This window comes from Pezoporus occidentalis, unplaced genomic scaffold (assembly GCF_034315485.1).
Source record: "Pezoporus occidentalis ecotype Australia unplaced genomic scaffold, CSIRO_AGI_Poc_V1 ctg172, whole genome shotgun sequence".
Taxonomy (NCBI): domain Eukaryota; kingdom Metazoa; phylum Chordata; class Aves; order Psittaciformes; family Psittacidae; genus Pezoporus; species Pezoporus occidentalis.
The window spans coordinates 1,305,557-1,318,902 of NW_026913554.1; the positions used below are offsets into that span (position 1 = coordinate 1,305,557).

At 43.6% G+C, this 13,346-nt stretch overlaps 2 protein-coding genes across 6 annotated transcripts in view; both read left to right on the forward strand.

Annotated features, from left to right (window-relative positions):
- The first annotated feature begins 107 nt into the window (after positions 1-107).
- On the forward strand, positions 108-3,000 carry RHNO1 (RAD9-HUS1-RAD1 interacting nuclear orphan 1). Of its 3 annotated transcripts, none has more exons than XM_062614124.1 (3): positions 108-227; positions 1,237-1,439; positions 2,297-3,000. In XM_062614124.1, exons 2-3 carry the CDS (start codon positions 1,275-1,277, stop codon positions 2,966-2,968), a joined length of 837 nt encoding a protein of 278 aa, XP_062470108.1. In that variant the 5' UTR covers positions 108-227; positions 1,237-1,274; the 3' UTR covers positions 2,969-3,000. The 3 variants fall into 3 exon arrangements, with proteins under 3 accessions (XP_062470108.1, XP_062470109.1, XP_062470110.1); XM_062614125.1 differs by having other exon boundaries at positions 111-255; positions 1,233-1,439; XM_062614126.1 differs by having other exon boundaries at positions 111-220; positions 1,233-1,439.
- Positions 2,889-13,346, forward strand: part of TULP3 (TUB like protein 3) — a 29,917-nt gene continuing 19,459 nt past the window's right edge. For 2 of the 3 annotated variants that reach the window (XM_062614121.1, XM_062614122.1), the window contains exon 1: positions 2,889-3,128. In XM_062614121.1, coding sequence (XP_062470105.1) covers positions 3,028-3,128 — 101 coding nt within the window. In that variant the 5' untranslated portion in view covers positions 2,889-3,027. Of the gene's footprint in view, positions 3,129-3,204; positions 3,507-13,346 lie in introns of those variants that run through there. The other variant, XM_062614123.1, reaches the window with a different exon arrangement.

Consider the following 13,346-nt stretch of genomic DNA (forward strand, 5'->3'; position numbering starts at 1 on the left):
GCCGCCCCAGCAAGGGCGGGCCTGGAAGCCGCGCTGCCTCGGGCCGGGAGCCCTGGCTGCTGAGTGCCTGGCACCAGCCCCTGGGCAAGCCAGCGGGCAGCTAGCCGTGGCGCTGGTCGCGGGCCTTCTGAAGGGGCACGGAGTTTCACCGTTTAACGGGTGTTACGGCCGTGTCTGGCTAGGGCGGCTCGCAGGACTCCCCGAGGAGGCTGTGCGTCTGGTAAGCAGTCAGGCTGCTGCAGCCTTGTGTATTTGGTAAGAGAATGCATTTATCAGAACATGTTCTCATTAGAATTTCTTGTATTTGCTAATCTGTTTTTTAATGGGAAATTAAAGTTGCAGTTCAGACTTATTCACCAGGTTAAACATAACACAAGATACAGTAATACAGGAGAGAAACATCAAATGCATAGGCATAGGTAGGTAGCCACTAGAAACTGAAAGACTTCTAATTGTCTTGCCCCTACAGTATATCTTGGCATTACAAACCAGTTTGATGGATTAAATTGGGAAAAGGGGGAGAAGTTTCATTGACTTCCAGCTCCTAAGCCATTTTTTGTCTGTGACTAAACTAGATGTTGAGCTAACGTGAATAGATTGTCTTAATTTTCTTGATAGCTGACTTGACAAAGAAGGTTCAGTAGGTCAAACACTCTCATTCCTTTCTTTTGTTTCTTTCCCAGTGGTTTCAGTGACTTTGAAATTTCAGTGACCAAGCCTATTCTAAATACAGCTGGTTCTCTATTTCAGTATTTTAGACAGGCCTTTCCATAGATGGATGTTTTTCAAATTACTTCTAAAATATTTTCATGAAGAAAAATGACTAGGTGAGTTTGCCTGTCTTGGGTAGTTAAAATATGTATTTTTGTAAGGAACTAACTTTTCCAGTAACGTTGAGTCTGGCCCAAAGGCCAGTTCAGAATTCCTTTTGCAGCTGGGACACTTGTTTCATTCACATCTGTGTCTCCCCCAAAGTATTTGGCCTCATGAAGCTCTGGAGCATCTATCTATTCTGTGCGTTTCTAAATCTATCTGAAATGCAACAGAAGGTTCAAAAAGTAGTGATTGGAAAAAGCCTGCATAGAGATGCGTATGGCATACTGTTGCATGTATATTTTACTTTTGTTAAAAGCTAGATCAAACAAGTTTCTCTTCAAATCCATTTATTTGCCAGATTTGAGAACACTTTAGCATCTCCTTGTGTGCTTTTCTCTTTCTCCAATTTGCATTAGCAAGCACCATGAGTTTTCGAAGTGGTTTTACCATATCTTTTGATGCCTCCGAAGAAGAAATGTACCAAGGCCAGAAAAGCAGAGCTGGTGTTCCTTGAGAGGCCGCGAGAGGGACCCGTCCATTGCTATGAAGCTCCGATACATTCGGCTGAGAATCCAAGACGTGTTCCTACAAAACCAGTAGACCAGAACACCTCTGCTGCCTGGGTTGGTATCCGTTATCCTTCCCCTCGAGCTTTGTTTTGTTTTGAGGGACTATGTAGTAACTTAGGAATGCTGGAAAGGATGTATAATTATTGTAACTAGATCTCAGTTTGGTATGCTCTAGGTAAAAGCAAATTGCAAGAAAGAGAAGCTGACTCTTTTGTTGATACCAAGTAAAATAAAGATTACTATAACAGAGGGATTTTCAGGTTTTATGTAAGAGTCTAGAATCTTTCAAAAAATATATAGATTTTGAACTTTGTAGAAAACTTTGTCTATAGAAAACCAATTTTAGAAGTGGCTTTTGGATGATACAGAGATTAACTGTTGAAGTAAACAGGTTTGGGGGAATATTGTGAAAGTCACAGTAACATAACTAAGGTGATAGACCTAAGTGGGCATCCTTTAAATTGTTTTGTATTGATTTCAGTTCAACCTCTACCTGTCCAGGGAGACTGAGGATGTAGTTTACTGGATTATTCAGAGTTATGCTGAAACACAGAAAGAAACAGGATCCAGCTCTGAACTATTTTTGAAACTTGCAGGGGTTACAGGAGTAGACACCAGTTAGAATGTGTGTTTTTTTTAAAAAAAAAACCCAAATATTTAATTCTTAAATTGCCAGAGAATAGCTCACTTGCACCCCAAACACTTTTTAGAGAAGATTGGCAAACATGTTGTTGAAGTTCAGCAGTATCTCCTGCTTAGTAGCTTGGTTAAGTGACTGGTTTGCTTTGCTCACTTAATGAACACACTGAAAAAAGATGGGATAAGTGGGGGAGTAGAATCAGGTTGGTATTCCTTTGTATGGAGAAAACTGTTGTGATTTTTTTTTTTTTTTATTATGTCTTTCCCTTCAGGTGTGTCCACAGTTTGGAACAACTACATCAGTGGCGTTGAAAGCATGCCAGAAGAAGCATCGTGGTCCTCACAAACCCCAGAATTACGATGCCAACTACAGCTCACTTCATATAGGAGGAGCCTGTCGAAGAGCTACAGCCTGCAAATTTCCTCCTTTAACTTTTGAGAAGACAGAAGAAGGTGCAGCCCGCCCCTCAGATCATCCAAATCATTTGAGGAAGCACACACAACACTTGCACAGGCAGCCCAAGGAAGGGACAGCAGCAAAAGCCAACATCCAGGTGAACAGTCGGGTGAACTGTAGAGAAATACCCTTGTTACCTGCTCCCCAGCCTGTGGAGCCAGAAGTCTGTAGTTCACCAGATGTAGAGACTGCACAGGTGCCTTCCATAAGTAACTGGAGATGCAGCAGCACTCTGCCACAAAGTAGTAGCCATGCCTGGCAACCAGAAAAAGAGCTGGCATTTGGTATTGACTCCTGTGAGGGGGGCGAGTTGGAGTCAGCAGCAGTACTGGTTACAGATACTCCTGAGCATGAGTATGGAGTAAAGGTTACATGGAGGCAGCGGCCTCTTATAATGAAGTATCTGCAGGACAGCGGGAAGCTGAGGGCTGCTGACGTACTGGTGAAGACGAACCTCGAGCTCTCAAGGAGACAGACCAACGTCTGACTTGGCAGGAGGAGTAAACCTGTGCAAAACCATGTCAGAATAGACTGTTAATTTCAAGGATGGAGAGGGGAGTTGATTTAAGCCAAGCCGTGTGCTACGGCTGGCTCATCCTCCTGAGAAATGCCACAAACGCGCGGGGGGTGTCTTCTTCGCGATGGGGGTATGTTGGGCTGCGCTTCCTCAGGGAACTGGGAATCTCCAGAGTTTTTGGCTGTACGTGGCTGCTGCCGCAGCTGTTAACCCCAGCCCCGCAGGTAGGCAGGGCACGGTAGGGTCCGCCCCAACCGCCACAGAAGGGGCGGGCCTGCGCTCCGCGGCTGCACACGGGCGGCGCTCGTCCCTGCCCGCTGAGGGGCACCGTGGCCAATGGGGAGGTCGCGTGCTGCGCCTCCGGCCAATGGCGCCGCGCTTCAGTACCGAGTTCCGTTGCCAAGGGTAGCGGTGAGGCCGGGGTTGGGCGCGGTGGCAGGGCCCCATAAGTAACGGTGGGGCTCGGGATGGAGAGCGCGAGGGGCCGACGTGGCAGCGCCGGCGACAGGTGAGAAGGGCAGTGCGAGTGGGGCCCTGCGGAGCTATATGCGGCCCGGCACCGCAGCTCGGTGCGGGCCGTCCGATTGCATCTTCCGACTGACGGGCAGGGTTTCAGGGTGGCCGTGTCTCCGGGAGCAAAAGGGCCGGGGCTGCCCGGCTCTGCGCGCAGCTCTGCCTCGCATCGCGTCAGCAGAAGCGCCCGGTGCCGAGCTGAGCGGCCGCAGCGGGGCCTGTGTTCTGCCACCGCCGCTGCTGACTGCTGCGCGTGGGGTAGCGTCGGGTTGCTCGACTGGGGGAGGGGGGGTCGTTGCCCTGACAACACCCGCGTCCGGCGGGCAGCAGCGATGTCAGGCCCGCTGGGTTTAGGTGTTTGGCTCCAAACCGTTCGATTTCGTGTGTTGCGTGGTTACGTGGAGACTGAACTGCCGTTGTGGGTTTCGGTCCAGTCTGCCTGTTTCTGGTGTTGCTGTGATGCGTTTTTGCACTGCTGTTCTGCTCTTGTTCCTCGTGAAGGTCTTGGGGTACGTAGCGACGTACTCTGTGTGCTGTTGGGAGAAAAGAAGAGAGAAAAAAGGGAAAGGAACTTGGCTGATGTAGCAGGGAAAGCAACTGTAAGCTTTGGGGAAGGTGTTTTGGAGATTATGCCTGTAGCACTGAAATAGCTCAAACCCGAAATTATTTGAAGTGAAATGTGAGGATATAGGCAGGCAGTGAAAATTTTGACAGTATGATTGTAAAAATACAGGAAAAATACCTTTTGTACCTCTGGTGTTTGGATAGGGAAAGGAGAAGCAAGTAAAGAATGAAACCCAAACTTCAAGTAGTTCACTTACAATGAGCACAGTGTAGAAAAGAAACTATTTACTTATGGCATACAGTTGGTAATTTTAATTGAGAGTGAAAAGGGGCAATAGAGTTAGAAGGGGTCCTGTAATTGCTTTGCTCCACCAAATATGCTGTGAAACATTAGAAGATGACTTTATGCAGACTTTAAAGGTTGAGGTTTGTATACTATTCTGGAAACACCTGTTGAAAAACTGAAGACCAGATGCACATAAATTTCCTTGCACAGCTATTAGAGGTTTAAGTTGAAGTTACAGGAAATAATGCTGCTTTACTTGTAACAATTGTACTATTACAATTTCTTTCTGCTAAGAAGATTGTTTTGCATGCTTTTATGGTTGCCTCACAGAAAGATCTTAACACCAATGGCAGTTCCATGTGGTAGTGCTTCCCTCTCACTCCCATTTAAACAATCATTTCCTTAAGTTTCTTGGTCTCTGTGGTTAAAGTAAGAAAACTAGAAAGCATGCACCTAAATAAAGGTACAAAGTTTTTAAATAGATCCTTAAGGCCTCCTATTTTTAGGGGTCTGACTCTGAACTTAGAATGTTCAACAGCACTATTGTAAGTTGCAGGAAGACAAAAATTGTATTCTTAAGAAGGGTATTCTTTTTCTGAGAATAGTAAAATTATCCATAACTCATTAATTCAGTCATTGAAGCTCTTGCTTGGCAAAATAATTATGAGTTGTACAAACAGTGGTTTGTGTAGATAAAGGAAATGTGATGCATAATAACTGACTGTTCATAGCAATGAAGATACTACCTGTAAAGTCTAAAAATGCCACCTGAGCTGCAATACCTTTACTATTGAGCAATATGTAAAATACGTATTATCTTAATATGGAAAAGAAGGAGAGGGAATGAGTGAATGAGCTGCCTGACTGGTTTTAAACCACGACAAAGGTATTAAAAGTATTTTACTTCTAATAGACAAAGATGACGCGAAGAAGTCAACACTAAATGTGTATAGTTTTGTAAATGTGCTGTGGGATACTTGATTGTGGGGAAACGGCTGAGGTCTTGGCTGTAGGTCAGCCATCTCTGAAACAGACTGTCCCTTGAAACTGTGCCATTGTGTTAACCTGTCTTCTGTTTGAGGTGGCTGCAACTGAAATTGCAAGTTGATTTTAAAGTTTGATTGACTTTCAGGGAGACATGATGTAATGTGTGGGGTTTCTTCATCAAGAAGTCTGCGGGGAGGGAGGCTCTCTGTGGCTGTCCTTATGTGAAACAATACTCCTTTTTGACTCTGTAACTGTTGTACTCTACTAGGTAATGGTCAGTTGTATTGTTGCGCGGGATTGTGAGAGAGAAAAGGGGGCTGGGTAGCTCGAAGTGGTGTCTGGTTGCAACGCTTGAGGGGAGGGGGCTGCGACAGTGAGGAGGCTGCCAGTGGACGCTTCTCGAAGCCTCTGGGAGCTTCTCGAAACTTCCCGAAACTTCTCGGTAGTGAGACCCCTGCAACAAAGGGAACCAATGGGGAAGAGCCATGTTAACATCCGAGTGAGGAGGGGCGACAGGATTGGCTAGGGCCTTGAACCGGAGAAGATAAAGAACCGCCTCCCAGGGACCGCGTGTGCGCCTCTTGGGCGGAGCAGAGGACTGCGCGGCGCACCCAGGGCTGTTTTATCTGCTATCGCTTACTCAGTTTAATAAAATTTATACTTTAAACCAAAACTGGCTACAATATTGATAACACATGATATAACTGTCTTAATGCTTTGAAAAATGTGGGGTAGATAGTGCCATTTCATAGTTTTGATAAGTGCAATACCTTCTCTCTTCATTTGGGAAAGTCCATTTCGAGACTTTATATGAAATCAGTAATGTTGAATACAGTAGAATCATTCAGATAAAAGTAATTCTAAGTCATTGTAAGGTTTTAAAATATCGAGAAGGAAATCTGGTTCTGATGATATTTTAGAATCGTGTGGACTGATGAACTTCGCTTTTTTGCACACTAATTATACGGTATACAGGAACAGTTAAAATTTCCCACATGCTGCCTTCCAAATGTGATTCAGCTTCTGACTTGCAGCTGTCATATATAAAAACCCATCATTTTCAAGGGGCAAAAATCTTGACTGAATCTATAGAGAGTACAAACCTCGGTGTCAGTCACAGCAGTCCCTCATGTAAGTTGTACGCTTCTTTGGTGACTAGACATGCATTGGTTAGTGGTTTTCAGTTTGGGAACTCAGCAACTACAGGATATTTCCTCAGTGTCTGCAAAAGTTAGTGAAGGAAAAGAGCTTGCTGCCAGTAGTTCAGTTTTCAAAAGATTATGATCCTGTGGACTATTAAAGGTTCAAAAGTAATTTTATGTATTGCTGTCCAGCCAAAAGCCTTTTCCATGTTTCGAAAGTTATCAGGAGTCTTGGTGGCTGGTGAGCTTGACTGTGTTATATAGATGGACCATAATTACAATTTGGGGTAAAAAAAAAAAGACAAAGTACTTTTCTAATGCTTTTAGGTGTACTTGTAATCCAGACAAGTTTAAATTTTCTTTTAAAAGCCTGTCTGCTCTTCTGTTAGCCTTGGGTATTTTAATTTGGCCACAGGTGACCTTGTAACTAACAAGCTCTGTTTTGTAAATTCCAGGTTTTATAATTCTGCAAATTTTATTCTTAAATAAAAGAGAATTGGCTTAATATCTTATTTGCTTCATCCGTTTCAAGTCTGAACATTATAACCAAGAAATCCGTCCAAAATGGCATATTGATAAAATGCAGATAATTTTATAAATGTGATTGAGATGTATCTTTGCAAATATTAAAATAAGAACCCAGTTTAAACACCTCTGTTTGGCTACACACTTAAAGGTAAGTTTGTGCATATTCTTATGGTTGTCTTCCTCTCTGCCACCCTTCCAGCATCCATGGTGGCTTTAACAGTAAATAGCCTGTGTGGATTTCTGGCTTTTCTTGGCCTTCCTTTCAGGAAAATAGTACTGCTTTCACTTTAAGTATGTTGTAACAAATTACTTGAGACTTCTCTGGCTAAGGAAAACAAGAATCTACTTTCTGTTCTCCTGGTATAATATAGTAGAGAATGACACAGGCTGTTGTTTGTACTCTTTACAGTAAAGAGGTAAGATCTACTAGCTTTTTTCCAGAGTGTGCTGCTTTATTTTCATAGCTGTGTTCCCTTGTTCCAAGTAGGAGGAGCTAATCTTTGGTACTTGGTGAGTCAGTTTTGGAATGGCGTACGGAACTCTGAAGCAGTACAGTAGTCAACATTGAACAGAATTTAACTTTTTCATGACACTTGTGTTCCTGTTGCATTTTCTTGTAAGAGCCTGTATTCTTTACTGTCATCTAGTTTATTATCGCTGCCTGTGAACTATCTTCATTTACCTTGTGATCTCCAGAACCCAAATGGACAGAATCGCAGAATTGTGGAGGTTGGATGGAGCTTCTTGAGATCAGCTGGTCCAACCCTGCTACTCAAAGCAGGGTCAGTTGAAGCAGTTTGCACAGGATGATGTCTAGTAAGATTCTGAATATTTCCTAAAGTGGGGCCTCCACAGCGTCCCTAGGCAACCTGTTCCAGTGTTTGATCACTCTCTCAGGAAAAGTTTTGAGCCTTCTCTTTCCCATGCAGAACAATCCCAGCTATCTCAGCTTTTCCTTGTAGGAGAGATGCTCCAGTCCCTTATTTTTTGTGGCCCTTTGATCAACTTGCTCCAGTATGTCTGTATGTTCTTGCACTAAGGAGCCCAGAACTGAACACAGATTTTGTGTGTGGTTTCACCAGTGCTGAACAGAGAGATGGGGGTCACCTCCCTCGACCTGCTGGCTGTACTTTTCCTAATGCAGCCCAGGGTGGTGTTGGTCACTTGCCATGAGGGTGCAGTGCTGGCTCGTGGTCAGCTTGTTCACCAAGATACCATCTATCCATTTCTGAAAAAGGCATGTCATAAGAGAGCATATGCTTTATTCCTTATTTTACCATAATTCAACTTTTCTCCAACAGACTCTTAATTTCTCTGTGTTACATTACTAGCAGGTTCCTGTTCAGTTCACCCGACAATCTCCTGACATGGTAACTTTTCTTATTTCAAGGTGTGTTTGTGTAGGTATATAATGGTGCAGAGTATATCCCATTGCATTTGTGAGATGATAATTTTATACTGGGATTTTATGCTTCCATGGATTCTATTTTGAAACGGTAGAGGGGATTCCATGAAGGACATGGAACTGTTGGAGCAAGTCTGGACGAGGGCCAGGAGGATGATCAGGGGGCTGGAGCACCTCCCATATGGAGACAGGCTGAGAAAGTTGGGGCTGTTCAGCCTGGAGAAGAGAAGCTGTGTGGAGACCTCACAGCAGCCTTCCAGTATCTGAACGGGGCCTATAGGGATGCTGGGGAGGGACTCTTCATCAGGAACTGTAGTGAATAGGACAAGGGGTGATGGGTTCAAACTTACACAGGGGAAGTTTAGGATAGATATAAGGAAGAAGGTTTTTACTGTGAGGGTGGTGAGGCACTGGAATAGGTTGCCCAAAGAAGTGGTAAATGCTCCATCCGTGGCGGTGTTCAAGGCCAGGTTGGACAGAGCCTTAGGCAGCATGGTCTAATGTGAGATGTCTCTGTCCACGGCAGGGGGCTTGGAACTAGATGATCTTAAGGTCCTTTCCAACCAAAGCCATTCTGTGATTCTTCTGAGCGGTTGTTTCACCTGGCCTATACAATTTCAGTTTACCTGACAAAAATGACTGGAACAAGTCCCATAAAGAAAAGAGAAGTTTGCATCTCCTTTACTGACAAATGCTTTTTTCTGCATTAACTTGGCTGCAGTCAGTTAGTACTAGATGGTATCATCATTTACGTGGTTACATTTGGCATGTGATTAGTCACCCCAGAATGGATAAATTTTCAGAGAAACTCCTTTAGGCCAGATGTAGTGTGTTCTTGCTGAACTGTTTTAACCTGAACAGCCTGTTACTTTCAGGTAGGCTTCACTTTACTATTGGAGAAGATGATGCTGCAAGGATAGGCTTGGATCAAATTCACTGCTTTCTTGGCTTTATCCAACAAAAATAATTATCAACCTATTCATGTTTTTTAATATTTTTTTTTCTGTAGCACATGTGTTTTGTTTTTTTTCTTGAATTCCATTTTTCAGCATAGTATTCCTATTGTCCTGATGAGATCCATCCGCGGGTCCTGAAGGAGCTGGCAAATGAAGTTGCGAAGCCACTGGCCATCATATTTGAAAAATCATGGCAGTCAGGTGAAGTTCCTGACGACTGGAAAAAGGGCAATATAACCCCCATTTTCAAGAAGGGGAAAATGGATGACCCAGGGAATTACAGACCAGTCAGTCTCACCTCTGGGCCTGGCAAAATCTTGGAGCAGGTTCTCCTGGAAAGCATGCTAAGGCACATGGAAAACAACAAGATGCTTGGTGACAGCCAGCATGGCTTCACTAAGGGGAAATCCTGCCTGACCAGTTTGGTGGCCTTCTATGATGGGGCTACAGAACTGATGGACAGGGGTAGAGCAGTTGATGTCATCTATCTGGACTTGTGCAAAGCGTTCGACACTGTCCCACACGACATCCTTGTCTCTAAATTGGAGAGACATCAATTTGATGGATGGACCACTCGGTGGATAAAGAACTGGCTGGATGGCCACACGCAAAGAGTTGTGGTCAACGGCTCAATGTCCGGCTGGAGAGCAGTAACGAGTGTCCCTCAGGGACCAGTGTTGGGGCCGGTCTTGTTCAACGTCTTTGTCGCTGACATGGACAGTGGGATTGAGTGTGCCCTCAGCAAGTTTGCCGATGACACCAAGCTGTGTGGTTCGGTTGATACCCTGTAGGGAAGAAATGCCATCCAGAGGGACCTTGACACGCTTGTGAGGTGGGCTGATGCCAGCCTCATGAAGTTTGACCATGCCAAGTGCAAGGTCCTACACCTGGGTGGGAGCAATCCCAGGCACAGCTACAGGTTGGGCAGAGAAGAGATTCAGAGCAGCCCTGTGGAGAAGGACTTGGGGGTGTTGGTTGATGAGAAAATGAACATGGGCCGGCAGTGTGTGCTTGCAGCCCAGAAAGCCAACCGTATCCTGGGCTGCATCAAAAGGAGTGTGACCAGCAGGTCGAAGGAGGTGATCCTGCCCCTCTACTCTGCTCTTGTGAGACCTCACCTGGAGTATTGTGTGCAGTTCTGATGTCCTCAACACAAGAAGGACATGGAACTGTTGGAACAAGTCCAGAGAAGGGCCACGAGGAAGATCAGGGGACTGAAGCACCTCCTGTATGAAGATAGGCTGAGAAAGTTGGGGCTGTTCAGCCTGGAGAAGAGAAGGCTGCATGGAGATGTCATAGCAGCCTTCCAGTATCTGAAGGGGGCCTATAGGGATGCTGGGGAGGGACTCTTCATTAGGGACTGTAGTGATAGGACAAGGGGTAATGGGTTAAAACTTAAGCAGGGGAAGTTTAGATTGGATATAAGGAGGAATTTCTTTCCTGTTAGGGTGGTGAGTCACTGGAATGGGTTGCCCAAAGAAGCTGTGAATGCTCCATCCCTGGCAGTGTTCAAGACCAGGTTGGAGGAGGCCTTGGGTGATAAGATTTAGCGTAAGGTGTCCCTGCCCATGGCAGGTTGTTTGGAACTAGATGATCTTAAGGTCCTTTCCAACCCTAACTAATCTATGATTCTATGATACTCTTGAGTTGTTTGGGTAGCTGTTTTGCCACAATAAAGGCAAAACATATCTGTGTGTATACAGTCAAAGAATGTATATATATATAAAGAAAAAAGTTGTTTATCTTTCAGAATGCCAGCTTGTTGTGGTGGTGAGGGTGGTGGGTTTTGGTTTGGGGTTTGGGGGGGTGGGGCCAGGGGTGTTGGTTTGGTTATGTTTGGCACGCTTTAAAGCATGGGTTTTAAGAAAAGTACCTGATTACAGTGGAGTTCCATTTTTAAACTCAAAGGTAGGTAGAAGCAAGAGTATTAAAGGACTAACTTCCCTTTGTATTTCTTTTGATCTTCTTTAGTAAGTTGTAAGTTGTTCAGATAGTTGCTACAAGTTATGCAGTGCTTGTCAGAACATGTAGTGCCTAGAGTATTTGGGTGTATTTTACAGTGGAGTAAGACATACAGGTCTGGATGCTTGTCTTTCTGCTTCCCCACCCTAATCTGGCAAGTGTTGTTGGCTTTATTAGTACTTTTCAAATAGTCTGTGATGTTTTATGTGATTTGTATCATGTGGGACATAATTTGTATGTTAAAGCATATCCAAGACAATCTTTATTCATGATAATATATTCACTCATTCAGAATTGCTCCCAAAATAGTGTTCACTGTTGCCATGTCATTGCTCCCATATGTTAAGCAGGTGGAAAATCTTGCCAAATGAATTTTGTGAAACCTTTCTCAAAACAGTATGTTGTTCGCATTAGGAATCTGTGCATGTTTATTTAGGAGGAGGAATCAAAGGTAAAACTGATTTCACTGGGAGATAGCATTCTTTATGTAAAAACCCAGACAGAGGTTAAAACTTGCCCTTGTTGAACTGTCAACTGCTTAATATCTTAAAACTGAAATGCTGTTATAAGAACTGTTACATAGCAACCTGTGTCACTTAAAAATGGGGGTGACATTTTATGGCCAATTTACAGCCAATCCAGTTTACCTAGAAAGACTTACTGGTAGTTTAATTATAAAGGAAAGAATCTTCCATGTCTGCCAAAAAAAAAGTCTGCTTTTCTGCCTTGGTGAAGGCGGAAAACATTGATAATCCTCACTACTATTGTTCTGTGTTACTCCCTTTCCCAGAAATGAGCAATTCCAGCTGTGTCTGTTGCAAGGAAAAAGATGGGACTCCTCTCTTTTGTGGACTGGAAGGTGCATTACAGATAAATTTTTGTCAGCCATTTTCCAGAGACAGCATTGTAATCTTTTAAAAGATAAGAAGTCTTCTTCAAATGATCTCATTTCTACAGCTTCTGTTTTCTTTCATAGCCATAGTTTGAATGTAGTTCCCAGGAAAGTTCTTTGGAGAGTTAAGAGTGAAAACCCCTTCATACCAGCTGACTCTTCATTTCTTACTGAAGTTGGTTTTACTTGTGCTTCTACAGCTAAAAATAAAATCTAGTGGACAAAAATGTGTGCCATAAGCCACATCCTTCTCATTCCCTGATTCTTAATTTCTGGGAGTGTTGCTCAGAGACATAACTGCTGCTACCACATTAATAAACTGTCTTGCAAAGGAAAAAGGAGTTACATGAGTAAGAAATGGAACATAATGTATTGGCAAGTTTGTAACATCTGTAGATGAAAATGATGTTAGTTTACTGTGCCTTCCTTAAAGGAAGCAGACCAATGGAAACAGCTAAAAATTTAAGGACCTCTGAAGTTATTTCTTCATTGTGGCTAGTTCAATATTCCAAAAAATGGTTAGGAGAGACCAAATAAAAACATCCATAATAAATTTGTCATTCATATTCCTATTGTAACATTTTAATTTCTGCTTATGAGAAGGCTAATTCTGATTTCAGCAGGAATGTGAGGGTTAAAAATAAAACATTTTGCTTCATGTTAGTCTGTTGAATCTAGAAAAGGATCTGTGAGGACAAATGGATCTGTGAACCCCTGTATGTGTTGCTGTTCACATTCAGGCATGCTGTTGTATCTTCTCAGTTGAGTGTTTCTTGAACTAGTTGTTCACACACTCTTTTATTCTGTATCCTGGATAATAAGTATTCTTCACTTCTACATTACACTCTGAGTCATTTTTCCTTTCTCTCTAGCATGTATCTGTTATCCATCATGTAGCTTTAGCAGGAGACCTTACGAGTTCTGGTGAATGTAGCAGAGGAGTCAGGGGCAGGGTCTTGTATAATCTGCTCCAGGGACTGGGAAGAGGAAGATCATGACAGGCTACCAGGATTTTTTTAGTTATTATTTATCAAAGGTAAACGGGTGACTGTTTTGGTGGATGTGTTTTTGGGTGTTTTTTTCATGTTTTGAACACTGTTGTTGCATCCATGG